This window comes from Haliotis cracherodii, unplaced genomic scaffold (genome assembly GCF_022045235.1).
Source record: "Haliotis cracherodii isolate W230 unplaced genomic scaffold, xgHalCrac1.p SCAF_2, whole genome shotgun sequence".
In the NCBI taxonomy this organism is placed as follows: Eukaryota; Metazoa; Mollusca; class Gastropoda; order Lepetellida; family Haliotidae; genus Haliotis; species Haliotis cracherodii.
This window is the reverse complement of record NW_027266275.1, coordinates 76,235,125-76,261,159: the sequence shown is the minus strand read 5'-3', so window position 1 is coordinate 76,261,159 and position 26,035 is coordinate 76,235,125. Positions and strand designations below refer to the sequence as shown.

General features: G+C 40.8%; 1 protein-coding gene across 23 annotated transcripts in view; it reads right to left on the bottom strand.

Moving 5' to 3' along the window:
* The window catches only part of LOC139468530 (calcium/calmodulin-dependent protein kinase type II subunit delta-like), a 135,895-nt gene that overhangs the window by 69,950 nt on the left and 39,910 nt on the right, over positions 1 to 26,035 (bottom strand). For all 23 annotated transcript variants that reach the window (XM_071250542.1, XM_071250543.1, XM_071250545.1 and 20 more), the window contains exons 4-5: positions 8,188 to 8,242; positions 775 to 840 (exon numbers count right to left, since the gene is read on the bottom strand). In XM_071250542.1, coding sequence (XP_071106643.1) covers positions 775 to 840; positions 8,188 to 8,242 — 121 coding nt within the window. The remainder of the gene's footprint in view (positions 1 to 774; positions 841 to 8,187; positions 8,243 to 26,035) is intronic.

The following is a 26,035-nucleotide window of genomic DNA, read 5'->3' as shown; positions in this document are numbered from 1 at the left end:
TAGATGATGCCTAAGGCAACCGATGTTTGATCAACGCTTTCATGGTGTCACCAACTGATGCCTGAAGTTATAAAATAACCCACTTAGACTGGGAACACTTGTATACTAGAAATGCTGAAGGCATATACATACTGTCTGGTTTCAAATGGTTTCCTAGTAACAGTTAATAATACACCACAAGGCAGCACATTCTTGATTTGCACTGATCATTATTTCTTTGGTACAGGTTAAACATAAATAGCTGGTGATTACTTCAGAAAAAGTTGTACTTTTTAGATGTTTCAGAATTGGAGTGCTTTAATGTACTGAAATATGGGAATACTGCCATTAAACGTGTAATCCGATTCAGCGTCTGGATCTTCTTTACAAACTTAATGAGAATTTACTCATGGGAAAATAATTCTCTGTCAAGAAAAGGGTGATAATTCTTTCAAAAATATCCTGAACCACATTTGCTATGGATTGAACAAGCAAAGATAAGCAGGACTTTCTCCTTGTGTGTCAAAAAATGCTACAGAATAGTTCACAAAACGTGTCATTATCAATACTACCGAAGAACAACTTGGGAACTCTTGATCATGATAAACATAATGTTTGATGCAAGACATATACAAAAATCCTGATTTGTTGTATTTGTAGATGTCAAATGGTGGCAAGTGTGTAATGTGTTTAAGCAGGGACAATGTTCTTCTTGTTAATGCCCATCCAATATTAAGTCTGCAATGAGGTGATAAACCATCCTAATGTCACGTCTGGAAATTGAGTTTAAATTACCTGGCGTCAGCCTCACTGTAGAATTCCCTAGCCACTATATCTTCGAACAGTTCGCCTCCTGTGACCCTGAAAGACAAAAGACCAGAGAATGAGAAGGTGGACTTCAGCAGCCATTCCTGTCTGGTGTGGGACAGGCAGTAGTCACTCTGAAGGAACAATGTCTTATAAAGCATGCCGGAGAACAACCTAAAACAATATCACCTCACACTGAGTACGCCATAAACACAGAGGTCGAATTGTTTGATTGGCATTACTTAGGCTGACGGATGACAAAGTAGACTCAATTTATGGATAACAACTTCTTTAATACTGTAAAGGCGACTTTCTGGTATAGATCCTTACACAATTGTCAAGCCTTTACAGTATTAAACAAGCATGAAATACTCATATCCCCCGTCAATATGACATGTCCGGTGGTGTGCAATGCATTAGCTCCTGTGAACTATGTTCACTGGGCCTTTTTGTAAATGGCCTAATTGCAGCACTAAAAAAGGTTATTACTGGTTTTGTTTTGCTATTTGCAGTTTATAATAGACTATGTAACTGTATTTGTAATGAGTAAGGATGAGACATATGGACGAACAACTTCTTTATTACAATTAGGAGCGATGGTTTCGGTGTAGATTCTAACACCGTTATCAAGCGAGTGAGTGAGTGAGTGAGTATGGTTTTAGCAATATTCCAGCAATATCACGGCGGGGGACACCAGAAATGGGCTTCACACATTGTACCCATGTCGGGAATCGAACTCGGGTCATCGGCTTGACGAGCGAACACTTTAACCACTAGGCTACCCGACCGCCCCTATCAAGCAAGTGAAGTACAGAGTATGGTTGACAAGAATATATACAGGATAGGAGGCACTGTTTATACAGTCAAGTAGGTTTAAGATCAGGACTACCACCATTTTCAGTCTAAATCGAAGTCGTGGAAACTCAAAATTTGTAAAACAATTTAAATCCCAAACTATCAAAAGGCACCAGTTCACCACAAGACCTATCTATGTGCCAAGTTTGGTGAAGAAATATGGTGCAGTTTTCAAGATCTGCTCCGGAAACGAAATGTGATGGACAGACAGATGGCACCCATTCCGATATCCCCCATCCACTTTGTGGAGGGGGATAATAAGTTGTAATCCATAAATTGTATCTACTTTGTCACATAGAGGGTGTTTTGTAAAGATAAAACATGATAAAAAAAAAGTCAACAGAATTCCTCGTGTTAATAGTATATTTACGAAATACTTAACAAAATAAAACTTGCTATCAATCTTATACCAGTGGGTGAGTGAGTGAGTTTGATTTGAGTCAAAGCATAGCATATCAGCCATGCTTAAATGCAGTTCTTCAACTTTGGTGCAAGCCACAAGCACAGGTATGGTGCTGACAAACCCAGAAACAATCAGGGCGAATTTGGGATCGAAAACAATATCATAATCTTCTGGCATGCTTAAGGGAGACAACTGTGCACAGCAAATGGCCCTTGAATGACTGGGCCATCCTATACCAAGTCAGTTTGTGCTACAATGGCTGGACAATGCAAACAGAAACTTGGCAGCAGTGACTTTGAAATAAAGCTGTGGGTAGACAACCTCTTTATTAAGCATCAAAACGTTTTCTAGTCACCAGACTGTTTATTACGGTTTATCATACCTCCATGTTAGAATGATGAGATCTGACTGGTCAAAATGATCTTGATAAAATACTATGTATCTCACCTTGGAGGGAAATACATTTCTCAGCCGGAAAATAAATCCCTTATACCCTACTACAAGCAAGTCAGGCTGCACGTGGATTTCTGAGAGGCAGAATAAATCCCTTATACTCCGCTTTAAAGCAAAAAGACGCATGCTTTTTCCGGGGCAATGAAAGTCACATGATGACATAGCACAAGTTAACCTCATTGTAATCGAACAGCCGTTTTTTATCATTTTGAATTTGTTTTAATTCTTTTACAACATGTACAATGTTGGTAAGATAAATTCATTGTAGCAGGATCACGAGGGGTACATGGGGTATTATGCGTATAAACCCTTCTGACTCGTACTATAAAACCTAACGTGGGATGCTAAAGGGGAACTAAAGTTTTTTCACAGATACAGACATTGGTTCCTTGTAGACATGTCATACAACCTAGACATATCCTAGACACAACCTAGACACAACCTATGCATGTTCTGCTTATCTTTAATCCCAAGCATCAGTACTGGATTACAAACACATTCCTATATACTTCATCAGAACAAATTCAGCTCATATAAACATTGGTTTCTTTTCTAATATTCCAAAACAAAACTTAACAGCTTGTCACCATACATTTTATCACGTCATTTATCAATTGTTGTTGTCGTCTTACAAACTCCAAGACACCATATTTTTACCCCCTTCAAACCTGCAGATAACCAACATTCTCATGTTTTTGTAAACCTACATAATCTAGCCAAAGGATCAATAGACAAGACAATTTCTAAGATTTTGTGGTGTGAAATATATCTATGATAAGAAGAGGAATTTGGAAGTGTTCTTATCTTCTAGAAAACTTCTCGAATACAACTCAACATAGCCCCTGGCATGTGCCTCCTCAGAAGTTGAAGAACTTACAATTAACTCCTGTTTTGTTAGGCAAGCTCCTGTTTGCAAATACACACAAACACACGCACACACTGAGAATCTGGCTCTATTGAAGCCAGGTGATGTACACTTCAATCTGATCAGCATGTTGGTGATATAATTAAACCAATAGGGACTACAATTAATCTCAGGCATGACATTAGCATTCTCCTGCTCCCTTGTTTCGTATTCAGAGCTTCTTTGACACATTGACGTTGACCGCAAATTGTAGAAGTGTTCTGACTTGCAGACACAAACAACTTTGTTATTCACTATTTTGAGTGAGTGAGTGAGTGAGTGAGTGAGTGAGTGAATGATAAAGCATGCCTTCATCTGAGGAATGAGGATGCTCGAACGACTACGCTACCCAAACTGTCCCCACAAGTGGGGAATCGTACACTGGTCTTTGATGAGACAAGCTAATGCTCTAACAACTATGCTACCCAACTGTCCCCACAAATGGGGAATCGTACACTGGTCTTTGATGAGACAAGCTAATGCTCTAACAACTATGCTACCCAACTGTCCCCACAAGTGGGGAATCGTACACTGGTCTTTGATGAGACAAGCTAATGCTCTAACAACTATGCTACCCAAACTGTCTCCACAAGTGGGGAATCGTACACTGGTCTTTGATGAGACAAGCTAATGCTCTAACAACTATGCTACCCAACTGTCCCCACAAATGGGGAATAGTACACTGGTCCTTGATGAGACAAGCTAATGCTCTAACAACTATGCTACCCAACTGTCCCCACAAGTGGGGAATCGTACACTGGTCTTTGATGAGACAAGCTAATGCTCTAACAACTATGCTACCCAACTGTCCCCACAAATGGGGAATAGTACACTGGTCCTTGATGAGACAAGCTAATGCTCTAACAACTATGCTACCCAACTGTCCCCACAAGTGGGGAATCGTACACTGGTCTTTGATGAGACAAGCTGACCAAGTTTCTCATCACCCATTCATTTACCAGACTTCGTTGAAGGGGTATGTAATTTTTTTCTGCACATCATATCCAAATATTTTTCCCCCAAAATACTGGATCTGCTAGAGGGGGATGCGCATTATACTTGGGTGCGCACTGTATTCAAGGAAATATGGTACACAAATTAATCATGTAAGTACACTGTATGGCTACAAAAAGTCTTCATTGTATATCTGAACTTGTTTATAACCTATCTTAATAATTTTATTCCAAGTTTAATTCAATATTGTTTAAATTAATCTGGCAAAATCGATGCACAACTCACTGTGATTTACAGCAACCACGGTCAGATAACCGTTACTGAGGTTATGGAATGAACTTTAGTTGATAGAGAATGGATACATATATCATAAATGCCTACTTTGAATTATAAAAAGTCATTTTTGTTGTAGTTTGAATGTTATATGTCAACATAGAGCTTTCGCAAGAGAGACTCAAAGGTTATTGTTTATATTGTTTCATACATAAACATAATCCGGCAATAGCGCTCACCTGTACCAAAGTTAGTGCTACACTTATGGTTATATTATTCTAAAAATATATATAGTAATGCTGCAACTAGGATACGAGTAACGCAATATTGGAATATATTATTCCTGATAAAATAATAGTTACATGTACAATTCTTAAGATCATTGCATCAAGACGGTGAGAACATGTGTGTACAGCTGATTGCTGTTTCCCACTTTGTTTATGAGAAATACACACGGTAATCTAAATCTCTACATATAAAACAATGCCCAGTAGACCTGGAAATACAATTTAATCGTTAAATCGTCATGTCTTGTTAGGTTTTGTCTCAAATTTCAAATTTGCATTAACCAACAAAATATGTACTGTTTATTGTTTATTGACCCGTTTACACAAGAATAGCAATGCTGTGGTGTATATCTAATACCAAATACAAGATGAATCCACTACATTCCATCCAGTACTCTCAGTGTACTTATTCGTTTTGCCATTACTCCTATATTGCAATAAGGGGTACATACTCCTGATGCTGAAACATCATCTGGAGCCCTGCATACATTAGGGAACTGCAGAGTGTTGAGATAAGAATGGAATTTCAATGATAGATGAAACAACTGAAGTGAAAACACAGCTTAAGTTTTCCAGAAGGCCAAGTTTAGAACACCTGTGCTGTGCTACGTCCAGCCCTAATCCATTGCTCTAGTCCATGTTTCACCACCCCATTTGTTTGTTGTTTACAACACAAGCAATACTGCCCTACTTGTTGACCGTATTTAATCATAAAATTCTATAATTAGCTAAAGGCAACAATTTAGTCTAAACACAGTCGTAAATAGGTTCTGTAGTATCAATCAATCACATCGGAAGACTCACAATACTGTAACAAGTGTCTGCAGAGATGTAGTGTAACGATTTAACCACGTCTACAATACCATTAGGCCCAACAAACCTACAGAATCAAGTGCTCATAGCTATTGTTGCCATTTTTATGACTGAAAATCAACAAAATCAATGGCTAATGTAATTTGTCCTCATGCCCTCTTTCCCGATGCCTCCCAGCCTCGCTACACACACAAGTCAGAGAGCCTTGCAGCCTCCCACAGTCTGAGAGCCTCCCTACACACAACAGTCTGAGAGCCTCCCTACACACAAAAGTCTGAGAGCCTCACCACACAAAACAGTCTGAGCCTCCCTACACACAACAGTCTGAGAGCCTCCCTACAGAACAGTCTGAGAGCCTCCCTACACACAAGTCTGAGAGCCTCCTTACGCAACAGTCTGAGAGCCTCCCTACACACAACAGTGTGAGAGCCTCCCAGCCTCCCTACACACAACAGTGTGAGAGCCTCCCGGCCTCCCTACACACAACAGTCTGAGAGCCTCCCAGCCTTGCTACACACAACAGTCTGAGAGCCTCCCAGCCTTGCTACACACAACAGTCTGAGAGCCTCCCAGCCTTGCTACACACAACAGTCTGAGAGCCTCCCAGCCTCCCTACACACAACAGTCTGAGAGCCTCCCAGCCTTGCTACACACAACAGTCTGAGTGCCTCCCAATCTTGCTACACACAACAGTCTGAGAGCTTCCCAGCCTTGCTACACAAAACAGTCTGAGTGCCTCCCAACCTTGCTACACACAACAGTCTGAGAGCCTCCCAGCCTTGCTACACACACCCGTCTGAGAGCCTCCCAGCCTTGCTACACACAACAGTCTGAGAGCCTCCCAGCCTTGCTACACACAACAGTCTGAGAGCCTCCCAGCCTTGCTATACACAACCATCAGGGCATCAAATAGCCTCCCTACACACAACAGACAGAGCCTCCCTACACACAACAGTCAGGGGATCAAATAGCCTCCCTACACACAAGTCTAAGGGCCTCCCAACACACAACTGCCTGAGAGCCCCCCTACTTACAACCGTCTGAGAGCCTCACTACACACAACCGTCTGAGAGCCCCCCTACACACAACCGTCCGAGAGCCCCCCTACACACAACCGTCCGAGAGCCCCCCTACACACAACCGTCTGAGAGCCGCCCTACACACAACTGTCTGAGAGCCTCCCTACACTCAACCGTCTGAGAGCCTCCCTACACACAAGTCTGAGAGCCTCCCTACACACAACACCCATCTGAGAGGCCCCCTACACACAACTGTCCGAGAGCCCCCCTACACACAACCGTCTGAGAGCCTCCCTACACACAAGTCTGAGAGCTTCCCTACACACAACCGTCTGAGAGGCCCCCTACACACAACCGTCTGAGAGCCTCCCTACACACAACCGTCTGAGAGCCCCCCTACACACAACTGTCTGAGAGCCTCCCTACACACAACCGTCTGAGAGCCTCCCAGCCTTGCTACACACAACAGTCAGGGCATCAAAGAGCCTCCCTATACGCAGACAACCTCACAGGGAGAATTAAAGAGCATGGTTAACACAAGGCCAAAAGTTATGAAATTTGTAAAATTTAGCAATATTCCAGCGTCACACATTTTACCCATCTGGGGAATCAAACCCGGGCCTTTGGATGATGAGCAAACGCTTAAACCACGCCAATACATTTCGAGAGAAATTAGGTCAAATCAAGGTCAAAACTCAAACTTCGCCAAAATAATAACCTGGAACATATATGCTTATGACCCATTACAAATTGCATGTACCAAATTCCATTACATTCTAGACAAGCTATGGCAGAGAAATGGCCATGAATAGGTTTTCAATATGGTTGCTGTGGTGGCCAAACTGAAAATCAAATTCAAACCTCTAGTACAAATTGAGGTGTCATGAATGTTGGGAACAAGATATGTGTGATTTCAGCTTCATTGGGGCATGGGTTTCTTAGGGGAAGATGTTGACAGTGTAAAGAAATATATTTTGAGAGAAATATGGAGAATAGTCCAAGCGCAAAGGTCAATATAATTTTTTTTATCTCAAAAACAGAACAGATGTGTATTGGCCCACTACCAACTACACACATATCAAATTTCATTATATTTTTAAATTTATGATTGATATTCGGATTTCAAAAAGCTTTTCAAATTGGTGCCATCATTGGTGGGACGAAGTTGGTCAAGTTTCAGCTTCACTGGTTGAGTGGTTTCTGAGGAGAAGATGCTTACAATACCAGAAAAAAAGCCATGACACGTCTGGTGAGCTAAAAAAGAATTTATCCATTGAAGATTCTTTTGACTACACGTCACATAAATAAATGATTGTTTTGGCCTAATTAAATATTATTTAAAAAAATAATAATGTTAAGAACATGAACAAATTGTACATGTACATTTAGTATGACACAGGTAAGGTCATGCAAAATAGTGCAATGTGATGTGATACTTACAAATCAAATACTAGGTAGTGGAACCCCTCATCCTGTATACTGTCATGTAAGCGAACTGAAAAGGATAGACAGAAATGTTATACATTTGACAACAGATTGACAATTTTCAGCTTCCATATCACACTGCTGGATGTGTGGTATCTACAGTTTAACACATTCACAGGGATCTGTAAAAGAAAGGTGAATTCAACCTAATGAAGAAAAGGACACAGCGAAACAAACAGTCATAACACAGTTCCTCAACAAGTAGAGTGAGTGAGTGAGTGAGTATGGTTTTACGTCACTTTTAGCAATATTCCAGCAATATCACGGCGGGGGACACCAGAAATGGGCTTCACACATTGTACCCATGTCGGGAATCAAACCCGGGTCTTCGGCGTGACGAGTGAACACTTTTATCACTAGGCTACCCAACCGCCTCCTCAACAAGTAAAAGATCCTGGGTAGAATAGGTCTTCAGCAACCCATAAAAGGTGACTATGCTTGTTGTAAGGGGCGACTAACGGCATCAGGTGGTCAGACTCTCTGACTTGGTTGATGCATGTTGTCGTTTCCCAATTGAGTGTATAGATGTTCATGATGTCAGTCATTGGACTGTCTGGTCCAGACTCGATTATTTACAGACCAGCATCATATAGCTGGAATATTGCTGAGTGTGGCGTTAAACAACAGACAAACAAACAAAAGTAGTAGACTTGAGATGAATCAGAAAAGCATCCTTTTGATCAAATACAAACTTGAGAGCTGTCCATCTGTCAAGAGTACTTATAACTTTACTGTTGCAAACTCCGGGTTCCGTTATGCAAAGTGATCATATCAGTAGGTGATCATAACTCCCATACTTAAACTTACGCCTGTCATAGCCCTACAATCAGTTTGTGGAATGGGGGCCAGATGTGTATCACTTTTCTATGAATGTTAAAACTCAGGGCCCTGTTGTGGGTGAGGTAGTTGTTTCTTCTTGTTTGTTGTTAAAAACATAACTTAGCAATATTCCAGCTATATGACGGCAGTCTGTAAATAATCCAACTGGATCAGACAATCCAGTGATTGATATTATGAGCATTGATCAACGCAATTGGGATACGATGACATGCATCAACCAATTCAGCGAGCCTGACAACCCGATACCATTAGTCTCCTCTTACGACAAGAACAGTCGTCTTTTATGGCAAGCATGGGCTGCTGAAGACCTATTCTAACCAGCATCTTCAGGGAGGTGGTGAGTTGGGTTTGATGCTGTTTTGAACAGTATTCCAGTTATTTCACTACGTGTCAGTTTGATGTAGGAGGAAGGCCCAAAGTGATGCAGGTTATGATGTTGACCACTTTGGTTCAACCCCCAACACTCTGGGCTCTGTTGTGCAACAATGTTATCCAATATCAATAGCATTGTTTAACAGATAGCCAAAAGTCATATGGAACATACTTGCTTCAATCATTTCAGAGAGATGTTAATTTGATAGAAACTTGTAAAGAATAGTGTCATATTTGATACAATTTTAGAAGCAGCAATGTTGATGTTCAAGTTGATACTCTACTCCATCAAGTCTCCTAAAACCGAATGCCAATTATCAGCATGATGCCATCTCTCTTCAACAAAAATGAATCCAATTTCTAAAAGAATCTGTGATTTGAAAGTTTGATAAGGCTAATTGTTTTCCAAAAGAAATTAATTTGTGAATATAGTTTTACAACTGGAGTTTCCAAACTCATGTAGAAATGTCATAAAGTTTTATTTCGTGGATACTTTATCCAATCATGTATCAGCTGCCTGTCTGCCATGAGAGAACGCCCCATCTGCAGCATTCAATAGTCTACCAGCCATAATCTCAAAACTAATTTCTTCATTATTCCTTCATGGTGTTCAATTGGAGCACAAAAGGTTTCTAGATCTTCATCAATACCCGAGAGAAGGGACTTGATTGCACTGGATTGTTGCTGAGACAACAAGAAGGCACATGATGACATGATAGTCTCAAAGATTATTGCAACCACACTTCCAATCACAACACTGATTACAACACTCTTCATCCATAACAAAGCTTTCAGCATCTATTACTTGTAATAATTTCCCGATTGTAGTTTTATTTTATACCAAAATGAAGTCTTGGTTTATTATGACTGATTAGCAAACTAAGGCCAGCAAGCTTCTCCAGATTGGCCTGCCAAGCAGCTTATTACTGGGCTTCTGATCTGGCTGGCTGTGCCACCTTTAACCTTTTTCACAACCCGTCATGACATTAAGGTTCTGTGTCTCTCGAATCAATAATACTTTAGCCTAAAGGTCAATCTTCAGTCAGGCAAAAGCGCCCCTTTAAACTGAGAACAAAAATGGTTATAATGGACATAACTGTTATATTTTGAAAGGAGGGTGTTTTTTAAAATTGACATTAATTCAAACATTTCTGACAGATCCTCAAAATATCCTATGAGCATAATGATTAACTGAATTCTATTGAACCAAACATCAAGGTATATTTATTGAAACTTTCTTGAAATACATTACCATATTTTTTTTAGTATAGTGAGCACCCGAGTATAATGTGCACACCCCTCTAGCGGATTCAGTATTTTGGAAAAAAATAATTGAATATTATTTGCAGAAAAAAATGACACCATACCCCTTCAGCGAATTTCAGTAAATGAACGGGTGATGAGAAACTTGGTCAGTACAATTTTGAAATTAGTGATAAAAAAATCACCAGACATGTTGATTTACCATTAAAATTGTATTTTTTGTTCTGCTAGGCATTGTTTTACATCCATGAATTAAGATTACCTTGAGTATCCCAGAAGAAATTGTCAAGTCTGCCTTTCCCAGAAGAAATTGTATAGTCTGCCTTTCCCAGAAGAAATTGTCAAGTCTGCCTTTCCCAGAAGAAATTGTATAGTCTGCCTTTCCCAGAACAAATTGTCTAGTCTGCCTTTCCCAGAACAAGTTGTATAGTCTGCCTTTCCCAGAACAAGTTGTATAGTCTGCCTTTCCCAGAACAAATTGTCTAGTCTGCCTTTCCCAGAACAAATTGTCAAGTCTGCCTTTCCCAGAACAAATTGTCTAGTCTGCCTTTCCCAGAACAAATTGTCAAGTCTGCCTTTCCCAGAACAAATTTTCAAGTCTGCCTTTCCCAGAATAAATTGTCTAGTCTGCCTTTCCCAGAACAAATTGTATAGTCTGCCTTTCCCAGAACAAATTGTCTAGTCTGCCTTTCCCAGAACAAATTGTATTGTCTGCCTTTCCCAGAACAAATTGTCTAGTCTGCCTTTCCCAGAACAAATTGTTTAGTCTGCCTTTCCCAGAACAAATTGTCTAGTCTGCCTTTCCCAGAACAAATTGTTTAGTCTGCCTTTCCCAGAACAAATTGTCTAGTCTGAAGCGGTAACTAAAACACATGTTCTGTTACATGACGATACCATTTTTTCATCTTAAAACTATGTCCACCAAACCATGTTTGTTTCAACAGAACACACAAAGAACAATCATACCACTAATTCCTCTTATTTTTTACCTACTTTCATCCTTAGGAAGCAGCTGAAGACACATTGTCATTGTGAAAGAAATGACTAGAGCCATGAGTCTGCAGCTCAATACTTTTGTACATATTTGTGACCTTTTAGATGATATATTTTTTGAAATGACAAACATACAGTTTATAAAAGAACAAAAAGTCACCATACAATTTTGTGCATAACATGTTCTAAAAACCAGCTATATTCACTGTGTATCAAATTACACAATGATGGATGCAGAACTGGAATGTGTTTGCGGGTAAGAATGGCATTGTTAACATGGCTGACATGGCAGCAGCCATGCTAAACATCAGATTGGAATTCTGTCAGGAAATATGGATACCAAGAAGCCCAACAACACCAAGCCACAAACAGGTTAACATTGAGTCAGGAGAGTAATCTCATGTGTAAGACCCTGTGCATCATATCAACCAAACGATGGGGTCCAATGGGGTCCAATGTGGCACAAATGGCAGTATTAATTGGGAATAACACCCACTCACTTAAGTGTAAAATTAATAATACAAATGGAACCATCTACCATTAACATTAACTCACATTAAAATATATACACAACTCAAAAGAAGTTAAAGAACACCTGATATTTCATATTACTATGGTTAATCTGACACATAATCTGGTAAAATAAAATAATTGGGTGTTCTTTAACTTCTTTTGAGTTGTGTATATAGTTTAATGTGAGTGAAAAGATAAAACTACCAACATCTCAGAATCACTTCATTTCAGCATGGTTCTGGCTATGGCTTCACGGCATCATACACACAAAAACTACTGTTCAGATCATCCATGTAGATAGGTCGACAGCATTGGCCTCCTGCTTCAAGATGAAGGCAAGTCAACAACATTTACATGCCCCCCTTTATACCTGGCAGAGACTGCCATCTTGCCAGGTCAACTCTCTGGACATGACAGCCAGGTTCACTCTCTGGACATGACACCCAGGGCCACTCTCTCGACTTGACATCCAGGACCACTCTCAGGACAGGATATCCAGGGCCACTCTCTGGTCATGACAACCAGGTCCACTCTCTGGACATGACAGCCAGGGAGAGTGGACATGACAGCCAGGTCCACTCTCTGGTCATGACAGCCAGGTCCACTCTCTGGACATGACAACCAGGTCCACTCTCTGGACATGACAACCAGGTCCACTCTCTGGACATGACAACCAGGACCACTCTCTGGACATGACAACCAGGACCACTCTCTGGTCATGACAGCCAGGTCCACTCTCTGGACATGACAGCCAGGACCACTCTCTGGTCATGACAGCCAGGTCCATTCTTTGGACATGACAACCAGGGCCACTCTCTGGTCATGACAGCCAGGACCACTCTCTGGACATGACAGCCAGGTCCACTCTCTGGACATGACAACCAGGTCCACTCTCTGGTCATGACAACCAGGTCCACTCTCTGGACATGACACCCAGGGCCACTCTCTGGACATGACACCCAGGAACTAAGTCTCTGGACATGACACCCAGGTCCACTCTCTCGACTTGACATCCAGGACCACTTTCAGGACATGACACCCAGGACCACTCTCTGGACATGACAGCCAGGTCCACTCTCTGGTCATGACACCCAGGTCCACTCAACATCCGCCTTTGAACAAGAAGCAAACTCACAGGAACTTCTTGAGTTCTTCATCATCCATCTTTGACAGACAGCTATGACCTCTGAACACTTCCCTATTACTGAATCTACATTCAATAAAGTATTCCAAGTATTGCACACACCCATCATGCTGTGTCAACAAGTGTTGCAAGACAAGATATTAGAATATACAATTATTTTCTTCTGTTTGAAGGTGCATTCTGTTTCACACAAGGATACAAGAAACAACTGTTTGTCTTCACATCTTTAACAAGTGAAGCTCAAAATGTAAAACATATTGTTCTGAGACTATGTTATCAAAAACTTTCCTCCTAAATCACATCATCAGGTATTCATGTGATACCAATCAAAAGAACTTAGCATGATTATTTCCAACTGAAAATTACAAATGATTCAGCGCGTTGTTATAAACCATACATCATGACAAGCATAATTTGAAAAAGTAAACAACATTTGTCACACATAACACAAAGGCACTGTCTGCTCATAACATTTCTGTCATGTTCACAGAAATAAAAATCTATATCTACGAGAAATATAGGCATCCTTTTTATTTTAAAACGTAATCAGAACTTTTCATTTCACTTAGTTAAATCTTACAAAGCAAATATTCATAAAGTAATTGTCATTTTGTGTAATGTGATAGATCTGTTGCACACTAACATATAAATGGAAATATCCCATTTAAGCAAACCTAGATCAGATACTAAGTTGTTTATTTCAGTCAACTGGAGTTATATTTACAAGTTTAGCATTATGCTATCATATTGCTCTGAAAGTTGATTGATAAATCTTCCAAGCAGTGCTATCAGAGCTAAACATTGGTTTATCCTTTCTAGCTTAACATATCTTGTTTAGCTGATATCTTGCAATGCAGCACGGAACATATCCTTTGTAAATAGTGACACACACTAACTGTTTAATAGCTGTCAATCTAACCATTATATGCATGATCGAGCAGTGCTCCGTCAATTCTTGTCAACTATTACTGCAAATCAATCACTTGCTCATTAGGTTTTCTTTGTCAGAAGTGAGAGGCAGACATTATCTTCAAATTCTTCCTGACAAATAAATAAATTAGAAGCATTGCTCATGGTTGTATGCATCTTATTGTTATTGTCCGAGACCGTAGCTAACAATGAATTGCCAGTGAGGAGATAGATGTCAGGGGCTTCAACTTCTTTTTTGCTTTTTCCTAAGAAAAGCCAACAACTACAGCTTGTGATAGGATTTCTACCCGTTAAATGAACACCTGGTGTCACTGATTTTCAGTGATCCATCCATATAATTATCACCACTATTTTGCCTTTTACACCCAAAGCAATCAGTTTCAGCAGCTGAGTGGGACTGATTATTCTCCGGCATTGATGTTGTATATTAAGGTAAGAGAGTGATTCGGTCATCATGAAATCACAATACACAAAAAACTTCCTACAGAAAGAAAAGAATCTGACAAACAAGTATTCAATTTTGAGGGCCTAAACGGATCCATACCAGCAGAATGAAGGAATGCCATTGACTGCCTTTCCCTCAATATACCATCTCTTCATATCGACAAACCCAGAACTAGCAAAGATTTATTTATAGAACTGGATTCAACAGTTATCAGGGTTCAGATGACTTCCCTCTCCTATTGATTTTGTAAGCACTATAGTGCCAGTAAATAGGCTTGCTACTTTAAACGACATCTCAATACACCCCTTCAAAACCGTCCCAAAAGAAGCAGACTACAAGCTCCGAACCCTTGATAATGAGGAATGGAGTTATGTTTTAGCTACATCTTACAAGTCATCTGTATGATCTGGCTTTGCATGGGATTAATCTGGGTCTAATTGCTTCCATACTGACAGCCGAGCTGAATGCAGCAAATACTGTAGGAGGTTATCCATATAGTTTGATATTCTATCGCTTATGTTCGGAAATAGAAAAGATCAATATAGACTAAACTCTGTTGCAAACATGAATACAATTGTGAATTAACTTTCCGAACTGCCACACAGGCACTGCGCCCTCATGTCAGTGACCGACATCCCTTGTTTGTAATAAAACTTGCAGTGTGTCAGAGAAAGACACATCAGCTCTTGCTGTGATGTTAAACGATCATGAACCATGAGAAAAGTAATCAGTAAACTTGGCCGTAGATCTGTAGATTGTTTTAACTTTGTGAAAAAAGTGTTTTTTACAAGTCATGTCACATATAAAACAAAGTGAGTGAATCTTGTTCTGAGAAACAGTTAGCAACATTGCAGCTATTCTACGTGAGTGAGATTAGTTTAGTTCCAAAATGAACAATATTTCAGTTATATTGTGGCTATTGCCAGCCTACTGTGAGTGGATGGAAGTCAATGGCACATGTAATAGAAACAACTTCGGTGTAATAAACAAGCAAGGGTATGGTCCTCAAAAAACATATATCCCAATCAGGGTAAATCTGGGAACCAGGGACAAGACAACCAGATCCTGGCATGACTAAGGGAAGCAACTCTGAGCAGTCACCTTTTCCACAAGTTATATAAAGGCTGCTTGAGTCACAGCCAAGCAAACCTGAGGTCAATATTGTCAGAAAAGATCCAGGGATCCACATCCAAGTTAGGGATGTGATGCCACTATCAGCCAGGTCACACATTAAAACCACTCTATCTTCATTTGCAGCTTCTCTTATAACACAAATGGGAAACTGGGACCAGTTAAAAGATGAATTCGAATTCCCAGGTAATAAACACAATGTCAATTACACACTACAATTACATGAATCACATTTGAGTGAGTGAGTTGGATTTATGACTGCTTTGAACAGAATTCCATTGGTGTCAGCCTAATGTGGGAGGAAAGCCCAAAGTAATGCAAGTTTCAGACATTTACCACTTCGATGAAACCAACGAGTCAAACTTAGAAACATAATCGGGGCGAACAAGGATTCGAACCACAATCATAGGTCTCTGGCCTGACCCAGGGATGCCACTTTGAACAGTGAACAGCTACACCTTAGATGACTGGGCCACCCATGCCCCCTGATTATTGTAGGATATTTATAAGAAAATGTGAGAAACCAGTCGAATGTCTATATCAACCAATGGACGTCAACAAAACTCCGCCACAAAGCGTGGCGGAGTGGTGGCCCAGATAGATCAGGACCTTCGAAGGTGTAGGTACTGGAGAGTCAGCAACACCTTGCTGCCAGTCAATATTGGGATTGCTTTCCTGAGCATTTCCACAGCTGGGATCCAGTCAACTATTTATGTCTATTGACCCATGTGGTGGTGCACTGACAACCTACGCATGCTGTTCTGTAATATTCCTATGACACACTGTACAACACCTGCAAAATACATGTAAACACAGGTACACAAAGCTTCATTAGCGAGATTGCTACACAGTATTTCCTCACTTCATTGATTATCAATGTATTGTATGTTGCGTCTTTGAAGTGGTTGCAAATACATACTCAAGAGTCATTACTGAAGGGTTACGTAGGTATGTAGGGTGTCAAACATGAGCGTATGCCAACAAGCATCAATACATCGGAGTAGGTTGACATTGTGATAAACAGATGAAGGACATGTTGTCTGTGCCTGTCACACTGATTGGATGCTTTAATAAAACTGGAAAATAACGAGTAATAACAAGCTTGAAATACTCATATCTCCCACCAATATGACATGTCCGGTTGTGTGCAAGGCAAGAAATATTCCACGGTTTTCAAGATCTGCTCTGGAAAGGAGCACTACCGCCATTTTCAGTTTAAGTCAAATCGTTGTTATGGATAATCAAAAAATATATTTTTTTAAAATTTCAAAAGATCAAAAGTCACAAGTTTGCCAATAGACCTATCTATGTGCCAAGTTTGGTGAAGAAATATTGCTTTCGCTCGGTCAGTCCACTCGTTTTGTAAAATTGTTATCTAACAAGAATGAGTGCAGTGTTCTCTACAGAGACTTATCTATGAGCCCAGTTTGGTTAAGATATCTCATGATTTTTAAGTTCTGCTCCGTGGTCAAAATGTGACAGATGGACAGAAGGACAGGCGGACAGCACCCATTTCTGTATTCCCCTTCCACTTCGTGCAAGATTGAAGGTGATGGAAAAGGCTACCCACAACACACACGTGAACACAACCAATGGTTCAGCCCATGCACGTGCAATACACGACAAGTAACAGTCAATGTGTTTCACTCCAGATGCAACAGAACTACCCTCTTGTAAGCTGAACATGCAACATGTTGTTTTAATACTTTTATCTCTTATTATCTGTGTGACCAATGAATAATCAGTCATTGTCAGGTTTACTATTGACACATTTTTGAAATGCAAAACATGAGGCACTCATTTTAATATCAGTAACAGAGAGCTGTTTACAACTATAGGTCTTTACAGAGTATGAGAATATAAATACTACATCTCAAGTATGACTTGCTTCGTTACTTGCCAACAGCCCACAACAATTTACATATAAATTACACAGCAGCAAATTTTCATATAATCTAAACTATCATCATGTAGTTGAACCTACACAAACAATTCTGACTTTTCAAAATAATACAGTTTACATTGTACAAATATTGGTGTTAGTCAAGCTAGTATCAAAACATTTCTTTAAAAGGATTAAACTTATTTAGGCCACATCCTTTATTGTTTTAATTGGTCTTCTGGCTATAGCCAGGAACAACATACGAGTGAGTGAGTGAGTGAGTGAGTGAGTGAGTGAGTGGGGTTTAACACCACTTGGCACAGTATTCCAGTTATATCACAGCATGTCAGCTGGATGTAGGAGAAAAGCCTGAAGTGAAGCATGTCTTGGACATTTACGACGTTGTTAAAAGACAACAAGCCCCACATCAAAATATTTTTTAGAAAGAACCTTTCTTCTTCTGCTGTCATTTGTATCAAGCAAACTAGACTTGGTTAGTTTGATCTAGACTTGCCTAGGATTTTAGTAAAAAAAATAAATTACAAATTCCACAGTTATGGTGTAGGACTATCAGTGACGCAGTGATGAAGAATCTCCACCAAAATCTACATGGAACAACTAGCACTGAAATGAAAAGCGTTCTTGGTGCAGCAATCTAATTGATTTAATGTTCAATGCGTTTCACTAAATAAGCATTTCATGTGCATCAGAAGTGGAGCTGAACTACCTCGGGGTATGATAATAAGCTAATCTACATAGTATGAAAGCATTACATCTCAAATTAACTGCCCTCTCTGGTCACATTCACATCCTCGTCATCGTGACTGGTCTCAATGTACGTCCCCAGCACGTTCCCCGGGGTTGGAGTAGACTCAACTTTAATTATTCATCCATGTTCGGAGTGTTTCACACAAAGAATCTATGGCAAACATCCCTTGTGCAAGCTATCTTACTCAACATTTGCTGTAGTACCACACCTTTTCTTAAAGACCCCTAGTTTCGTCCTCAGCAAAAATGCGGAAATTAATCGAACAGTTTCACAAGATTCTGTTGATAAATAAAACTATAAAAAAAATTGTGATTTCTGGATGAGTTGCTAGGTTACAGCACAAGCCTTTTAGTGTGGTATATATACTTGGGGAAATCTCCTCTACCTTTATTCCCGATTCCTGCTGTGTGATATGTGGAAGCATGGGTCTAGGAGAGGAGGGTTAACAAGACCTGCCACCATTAAACACAACACAGGGAACACCAGCGTAGAGAAGGGTTAACGGGACCTGCCCTCATTAAACACAACACTGGGAACACTAGCGGTGAGAAGGGTTAACAGGACCTGCCCTCATTAAACACAACACTGGGAACACCAGCGTAGATAAGGGTTAACGGGACCTGCCCTCATTAAACACACCACTGGGAACACTAGCGTAGAGAAGGGTTAACGGGACCTGCCACCCTTAAACACAACACTGGGAACACTAGTGGTGAGAAGGGTTAACAGGACCTGCCCTCATTAAACACCACACTGGGAACACCAGCGTAGATAAGGGTTAACGGGACCTGCCCTCATTAAACACAACACTGGGAACACTTGCGGTGAGAAGGGTTAACGGGACCTGCCACCATTACACACAACACTGGGAACACTAGCGGTGAGAAGGGTTAACGGAACCTGCCACCCTTAAACACAACACTGGGAACACTAGCGGTGAGAAGGGTTAACAGGACCTGCCCTCATTAAACACAACACTGGGAACACTAGCGGTGAGAAGGGTTAACGGGACCTGCCACCATTACACACAACACTGGGAACACTAGCGGTGAGAAGGGTTAACGGGACCTGCCCTCATTAAACACAACACTGGGAACACCAGCGGTGAGAAGGGTTAACAGGACCTGCCCTCATTAAACACAACACTGGGAACACTAGCGGTGAGAAGGGTTAACAGGACCTGCCCTCATTAAACACAACACTGGGAACACTAGCGTAGAGAAGGGTTAACGGGACCTGCCACCATTACACACGACACTGGGAACACTAGCGGTGAGAAGGGTTAACGGGACCTGCCACCATTACACACGACACTGGGAACACTAGCGGTGAGAAGGGTTAACGGGACCTGCCCTCATTAAACACAACACTGGGAACACCAGCGGTGAGAAGGGTTAACAGGACCTGCCCTCATTAAACACAACACTGGGAACACTAGCGGTGAGAAGGGTTAACAGGACCTGCCCTCATTAAACACAACACTGGGAACACCAGCGTAGATAAGGGTTAACGGGACCTGCCCTCATTAAACACACCACTGGGAACACTAGCGTAGAGAAGGGTTAACGGGACCTGCCACCCTTAAACACAACACTGGGAACACTAGTGGTGAGAAGGGTTAACAGGACCTGCCCTCATTAAACACCACACTGGGAACACCAGCGTAGATAAGGGTTAACGGGACCTGCCCTCATTAAACACAACACTGGGAACACTAGCGGTGAGAAGGGTTAACGGGACCTGCCACCATTACACACAACACTGGGAACACTAGCGGTGAGAAGGGTTAACGGAACCTGCCACCCTTAAACACAACACTGGGAACACTAGCGGTGAGAAGGGTTAACAGGACCTGCCCTCATTAAACACAACACTGGGAACACTAGCGGTGAGAAGGGTTAACGGGACCTGCCACCATTACACACAACACTGGGAACACTAGCGGTGAGAAGGGTTAACGGGACCTGCCCTCATTAAACACAACACTGGGAACACCAGCGGTGAGAAGGGTTAACAGGACCTGCCCTCATTAAACACAACACTGGGAACACTAGCGGTGAGAAGGGTTAACAGGACCTGCCCTCATTAAACACAACACTGGGAACACTAGCGTAGAGAAGGGTTAACGGGACCTGCCACCATTACACACGACACTGGGAACACTAGCGGTGAGAAGGGTTAACGGGACCTGCCACCATTACACACGACACTGGGAACACTAGCGGTGAGAAGGGTTAACGGAACCTGCCACCCTTAAACACAACACTGGGAACATTAGCAATGAGAAGGGTTAACGGGACCTACCACCATTACACACGACACTGGTAACACTTGCAGAGTGCACATTTTGCATAAATCTGCTACGCTACACAAATTTGCACAGTGTGCACATCAGCTTCTACTTATAAACTCCATAAACACATCAAATATTTAAGTCAGTTCTTCAAATAAAAAATATATAACCCTTCCCAGAATTTATCATGTAGATATTGAGCAATGTTTTTTTAAAACTCAAACTAAGCATTTGATAAAAAAACGTCACCAAACACTAAAAAAATTTCAATTACAGACATCGAGAAAACGATTTTCAACTTCAGCACCTCAGGCAATTACAGACATCGAGAAAACCATTTCCAACTTCAGCACCTCAGGCAATTAAACAGATGGATTTTCTTTAGTACAGGGGCCTTGTTTTAATCGTAACAAATTCATTATGAGGGCGAAAAATGAACTCATGTCTGAGATAAAAAGAAACCCAGGATGTTTATTCAGACTCAATGGCTGCCGAAAGAAGAGAATCAGGTCTAAAGCAGATATAAAAATGACTGAACAAGGTGCACTTTAATCACTCCAAAGTTATGATGAAACAGTTGACGTGCTAAAATGTGAATAACCTCATCTAGTCTTCCAGAGATTTATAAAATAAAGAAATGTTATCACTTCATTAGACCAATAAGTATCACAATCCAACTGAGCACAATTCACATTAACCCTCCTAAGTACAATATCTGGCATCAAACTCTACTCCAAGGCCACAAGATCCACTTAATCAGCCTGAACCAAGCCGTGGTCGACAACCAAAGGTACAACAATTGGCATGATAAGTCGGTCCACTGCATCCACACAGCCATTGATCAGGACAGTGTAACATAGGATGGCTGACATATTGATGTTCCACACCAATCAATTACATACAAAACCTCCGCGCCATATAGTACTTGGAACTTTAATTTACCACTCCTCTGGTGAGAAATAAAAGATATTAGCCATACAATAATACTATTTTAATCAATGTCTTGCTATATGTTAACAACTTCTATTGTCAACTCGACATTTTACTTCCTTCACTACGAACATAACCATACACCCTGTAGCAATAAGATGGTGGTTGGCTATTCAAAGTTATCTCCCTTGGCAAGGTTTACATATTCAAAATCGATTGATTATCTAATTTGTATCTTTCATCTAATATTTTAAGTGCATGTATGCACATTTGTATGTGTCATAATAGTACTTGCATCTTTTAGCCACAGAATCTTCTCACAAGGAATATACCAGTAACAAATATTTGTTTGTTTTATCAGTGATCTTACTGTCACCTTCCTGAAGCTAGGGAGTTACATAAAATTCCAGTTTCTACCCTTGCCAACTAGGCTGGAATGCCTGGCTTGGTAAGTAGCACCACCAGTGGCTATAACGAATTATGTCCTTCCATGTGCCTCCTATTGACCAGTCAGATTCATTGTACCCATGTTGTGAATCAAACCCACGTCTTCGTTGTGACGCGTGAACACTTTAACCACTAGGCTACCCAACTGCCCTTCACTTCTATTAATAACGCCATTTATATTGCGCCATATTTCCACGCCAGACAGGCATGCTCAAAGAGCTGTTGCCCTACACAGAGTGCCAGACCACACGACTAACCCTGAAACATCCACACTCAAGAACATACAGACCACCTGGCTCTCCCCGTTGTTCCAGTTGTTAATGTCAGTGTGTCCATGTTAACAGTTGTGTAGAACTATATACAGGAAGATGGGATGACCACTTCCCTTTACATCTATCTCATTAAATTCCGATTTTTCACTCCGATATGATACCTCTCGCTGTGATCTGAGGACTCCCAAGAAGGTTGCATCAGGTGAGGTGAGGTGTTTAACATCGCGTCCAAGATTATTGAACTTATATAGCGATGTGCATGCATGTGTGTGTGTGTATGTGTGTGTGTGGCTGCTTGTACGTACTAGTCTGGGCTATTTATAGTGCTAGCACACTGAAATACCATGCTGCATTTATGATATGGGTATCCATTCTCTTGCACCTGAAGTTCATTTCAAGGCATCAATAGTGGTAATTTGACCGTGGTTGCTGTAAATAACGGTGAGTTGTGCAATCTACCAATCCATTCGCATACAATTTGGCCGAAATTATTGTAAACATTATCACAATTATTGAATGAAATTTTGAATATAATTAATAAAATATATTGCAAACATTAGTCCAGATAAACAATGAACACATTTTTTATTACCAGATATTATAATAATAGGATTATATTGTGTACTTCAGTTCAGATTTATTGACTGGTACTTCCGGTGTTACGGTGATCAGCTGATAATGTTTTCTGAGATGGGGAAAAACATCGTGTCATTGGAAAACTTGAGCTAATTAAAAATGTTAGTAAATTTTGGGAGCCATGCTTTACCGCTTGCTATAACCAATTAGCGCTGTATTGAAGCGTGCAATAACTAGGGAACACTGAACGTAACAACTTGTAATGTGTGTGAAAAGTCATACTAAAATATGCTATTTGAAGGGGGCGTGGCCTAAATGCAAATGTCCGATTGGGATTTTAAATTTTCCGGACCCCTGATGGATGGATGGAAGATTAATGTCATGACTATTATAAGAATAATGGAATATTTTGAAAACTTATGCACCAAGTGACCTATTTCCTATGAAAATCATAGTCCATGTTTCAGAAGTATTGTGCAAGGGGACACAGATTGTGCAAGAACATAGGTGAAGGAATACTTGTCTTTCGTAACACAAAATGACCCTGACCCTGACCCTGGCCCAATGGCTGGCAGTAGCAATGTCCCTATTTTGGATTAAACATATCTTCACAAATCATGCTACATCGAGCAAATGGATTAAAATTAAGTTCTTTAACTAGCTGAGCTTGCAGGACTCCATCACATTAAACATAAGTGGAGGGACTAAAAATAATTATGGAGTTGACTTACAAAACGAGAAGGATGACAATGACAAATGAAACCTTTTTTCCAACCAATGACCAGAAAGTCCAAATGGAGGCAATGAACAGATGAATGTCCCACATTTGACATGACAAATGAATGACGTACATCACACTAACAAGCTCTTTCATCACTCCATCTAAGACCCAGACACATGATGAATGGACAGTGTCTAGGTGGACTACCAAGCATGCACATCACCTCCCATGCAGCGTTAGCCTTGTTTATGTGTGGACTATATGGTGGAGGAGTGGGGCCCAGTGGGAGTGGGGGGCAGTCTAATCTCCAGACAATGTACTGCTTAATATGCTGACCGCTGTCCGGATGACAGCCCATTCCCAGCCACAATCAATACACTGACATATGTAGAGACACGCTGACGCACATTGAGTGCGTGTGTGTGAGAGTGAGAAAGAGAAACATGGCTTTGAACAGTATTTCAGTTATATCATGGTGTGTCAGCTTGAGGGAGGCCTGAAGTGGTACAGATATTAGATGTTTACAACTTGGGAGAAAGCCCATGATCACAGATATGGCGCTAACAAACCTAGAAACCCAACAGGAGAGAATCTGGGATTCAAACCAACCATCCAATATTTCTGGCACATGATGGGGTGCAACTTTGCCCAGAGACAAGGGAGACAATTGAGACAAGCAAAGGTACTCCAGGGCACGTCGGGCACGTCGAGCACATCGAGCACACTGATCAGAGGTACAACGACAGCAAGATGCCGAGATTCACAGTGGGGCACGGGATCAGATATCACTTATTCCTAGATTAGCTGACCTTTTGTCTCAACTGAACCTGCAGATCAGAAACATGTACCACTTATTGTCAGAAAATATTAATTCATGTACATTCCCGCTTCTTTCACCGGTTCACCATTGACTGCAGGAATAATCCTGCTCGAATCAAGCAGCCCTATCAGTTCCGGAGACACCAAGAATGGACTGCATCCATAGAACCAGATCTGGCAATGGCACTAACCACATGGATACCTGATCACTTTCATCATAGAGGCATCAAGGCATGGCTCCTCCCTGACCGATCTCGACAATACATGATCAGCAATTCGAGATTTATACACTTGTAATTATCAAACATCTTTGTGAATTGAATCGTGCAAAATGAATCCATCATTTAGTGATTTGATCAAGATAGAAATCCTCCACAAATCATCATCATTTTCTCGTTTGTCTGGGACAGAAACCGTTACCAAAGAATCATGGCAAGAGCATTTGACCGTGACCTCATTCCAGTCAAGGACTCGTTCAATCGAACCCTGACAGACAGCACAACTATCATTGACTCGGGTATCTTGCCATGGCATGAACCACATGCAAATCAACCACAATCACAGACAAATATGACACAGATACTTCAACCAGCCATATCCAACTGATCATGGCCAACTTGCACAGTTAACCACTGATTTATCCAATGAAGACACAGACCTTTCTAATTAATACAGATATAATCGGCTTGATGTCCACGGGCTACATGACTTGGTCAATCAATCGATGTGAAGGAGCTCCCACTGCGTGTCTTGATGTGTAGGTGCTGCTGATCTCATGTCTGACTGGACAAAGGTATTACACCTGTTCTATCACCCTTGGGCATTGCATTGCATGCAATCAATGGCTCAATAATGGTAACAAGTCTACCTTCATTAGGGGCCCCTGCTAGGACGATACACTCGGCCTTGGACGACAATTAATAATGTACAAGGTTCATTCAGATATGGAACACTAAATTTCAAGGCCTTTTCAACTGTTGGAGTTGGATGATAAGCCATTGTCTGCCAATATTTCTTAATTCCATCTTACCAAATGTTAATCGTATGACCTAAAAAGCATTATAAGCAATTATCTTCACAACCAACAAATAAAATAAATTAAGTCATTATTTTACTAAAATTATTAAAATTAAGTCACTTTGTACTAATTCAAGGCTTTTCAAGCTATTTTAGTGATATATAAGGCTGTTCAAGCCAGACAACAACAAAAAAGACCTGCTCCAACCAGGCCCTGACTGCAGAACACAGGTATCATGACATCTGCGTTCTTAAATCTCATATGTTTAGGTCTGGTTTGGGTGTGATAACATGTACAACTATAATATTTTGATGAATGGATCGCAGCCAGTACATTTTAAAAGCCTTGTGACAGTACATATTTCAGTCATAAAAGAACTGCTACAACAATTTCGGTATCACCTTGTATTGATTTACAAGAGCACCCTTATCATGTTTCTGTCACC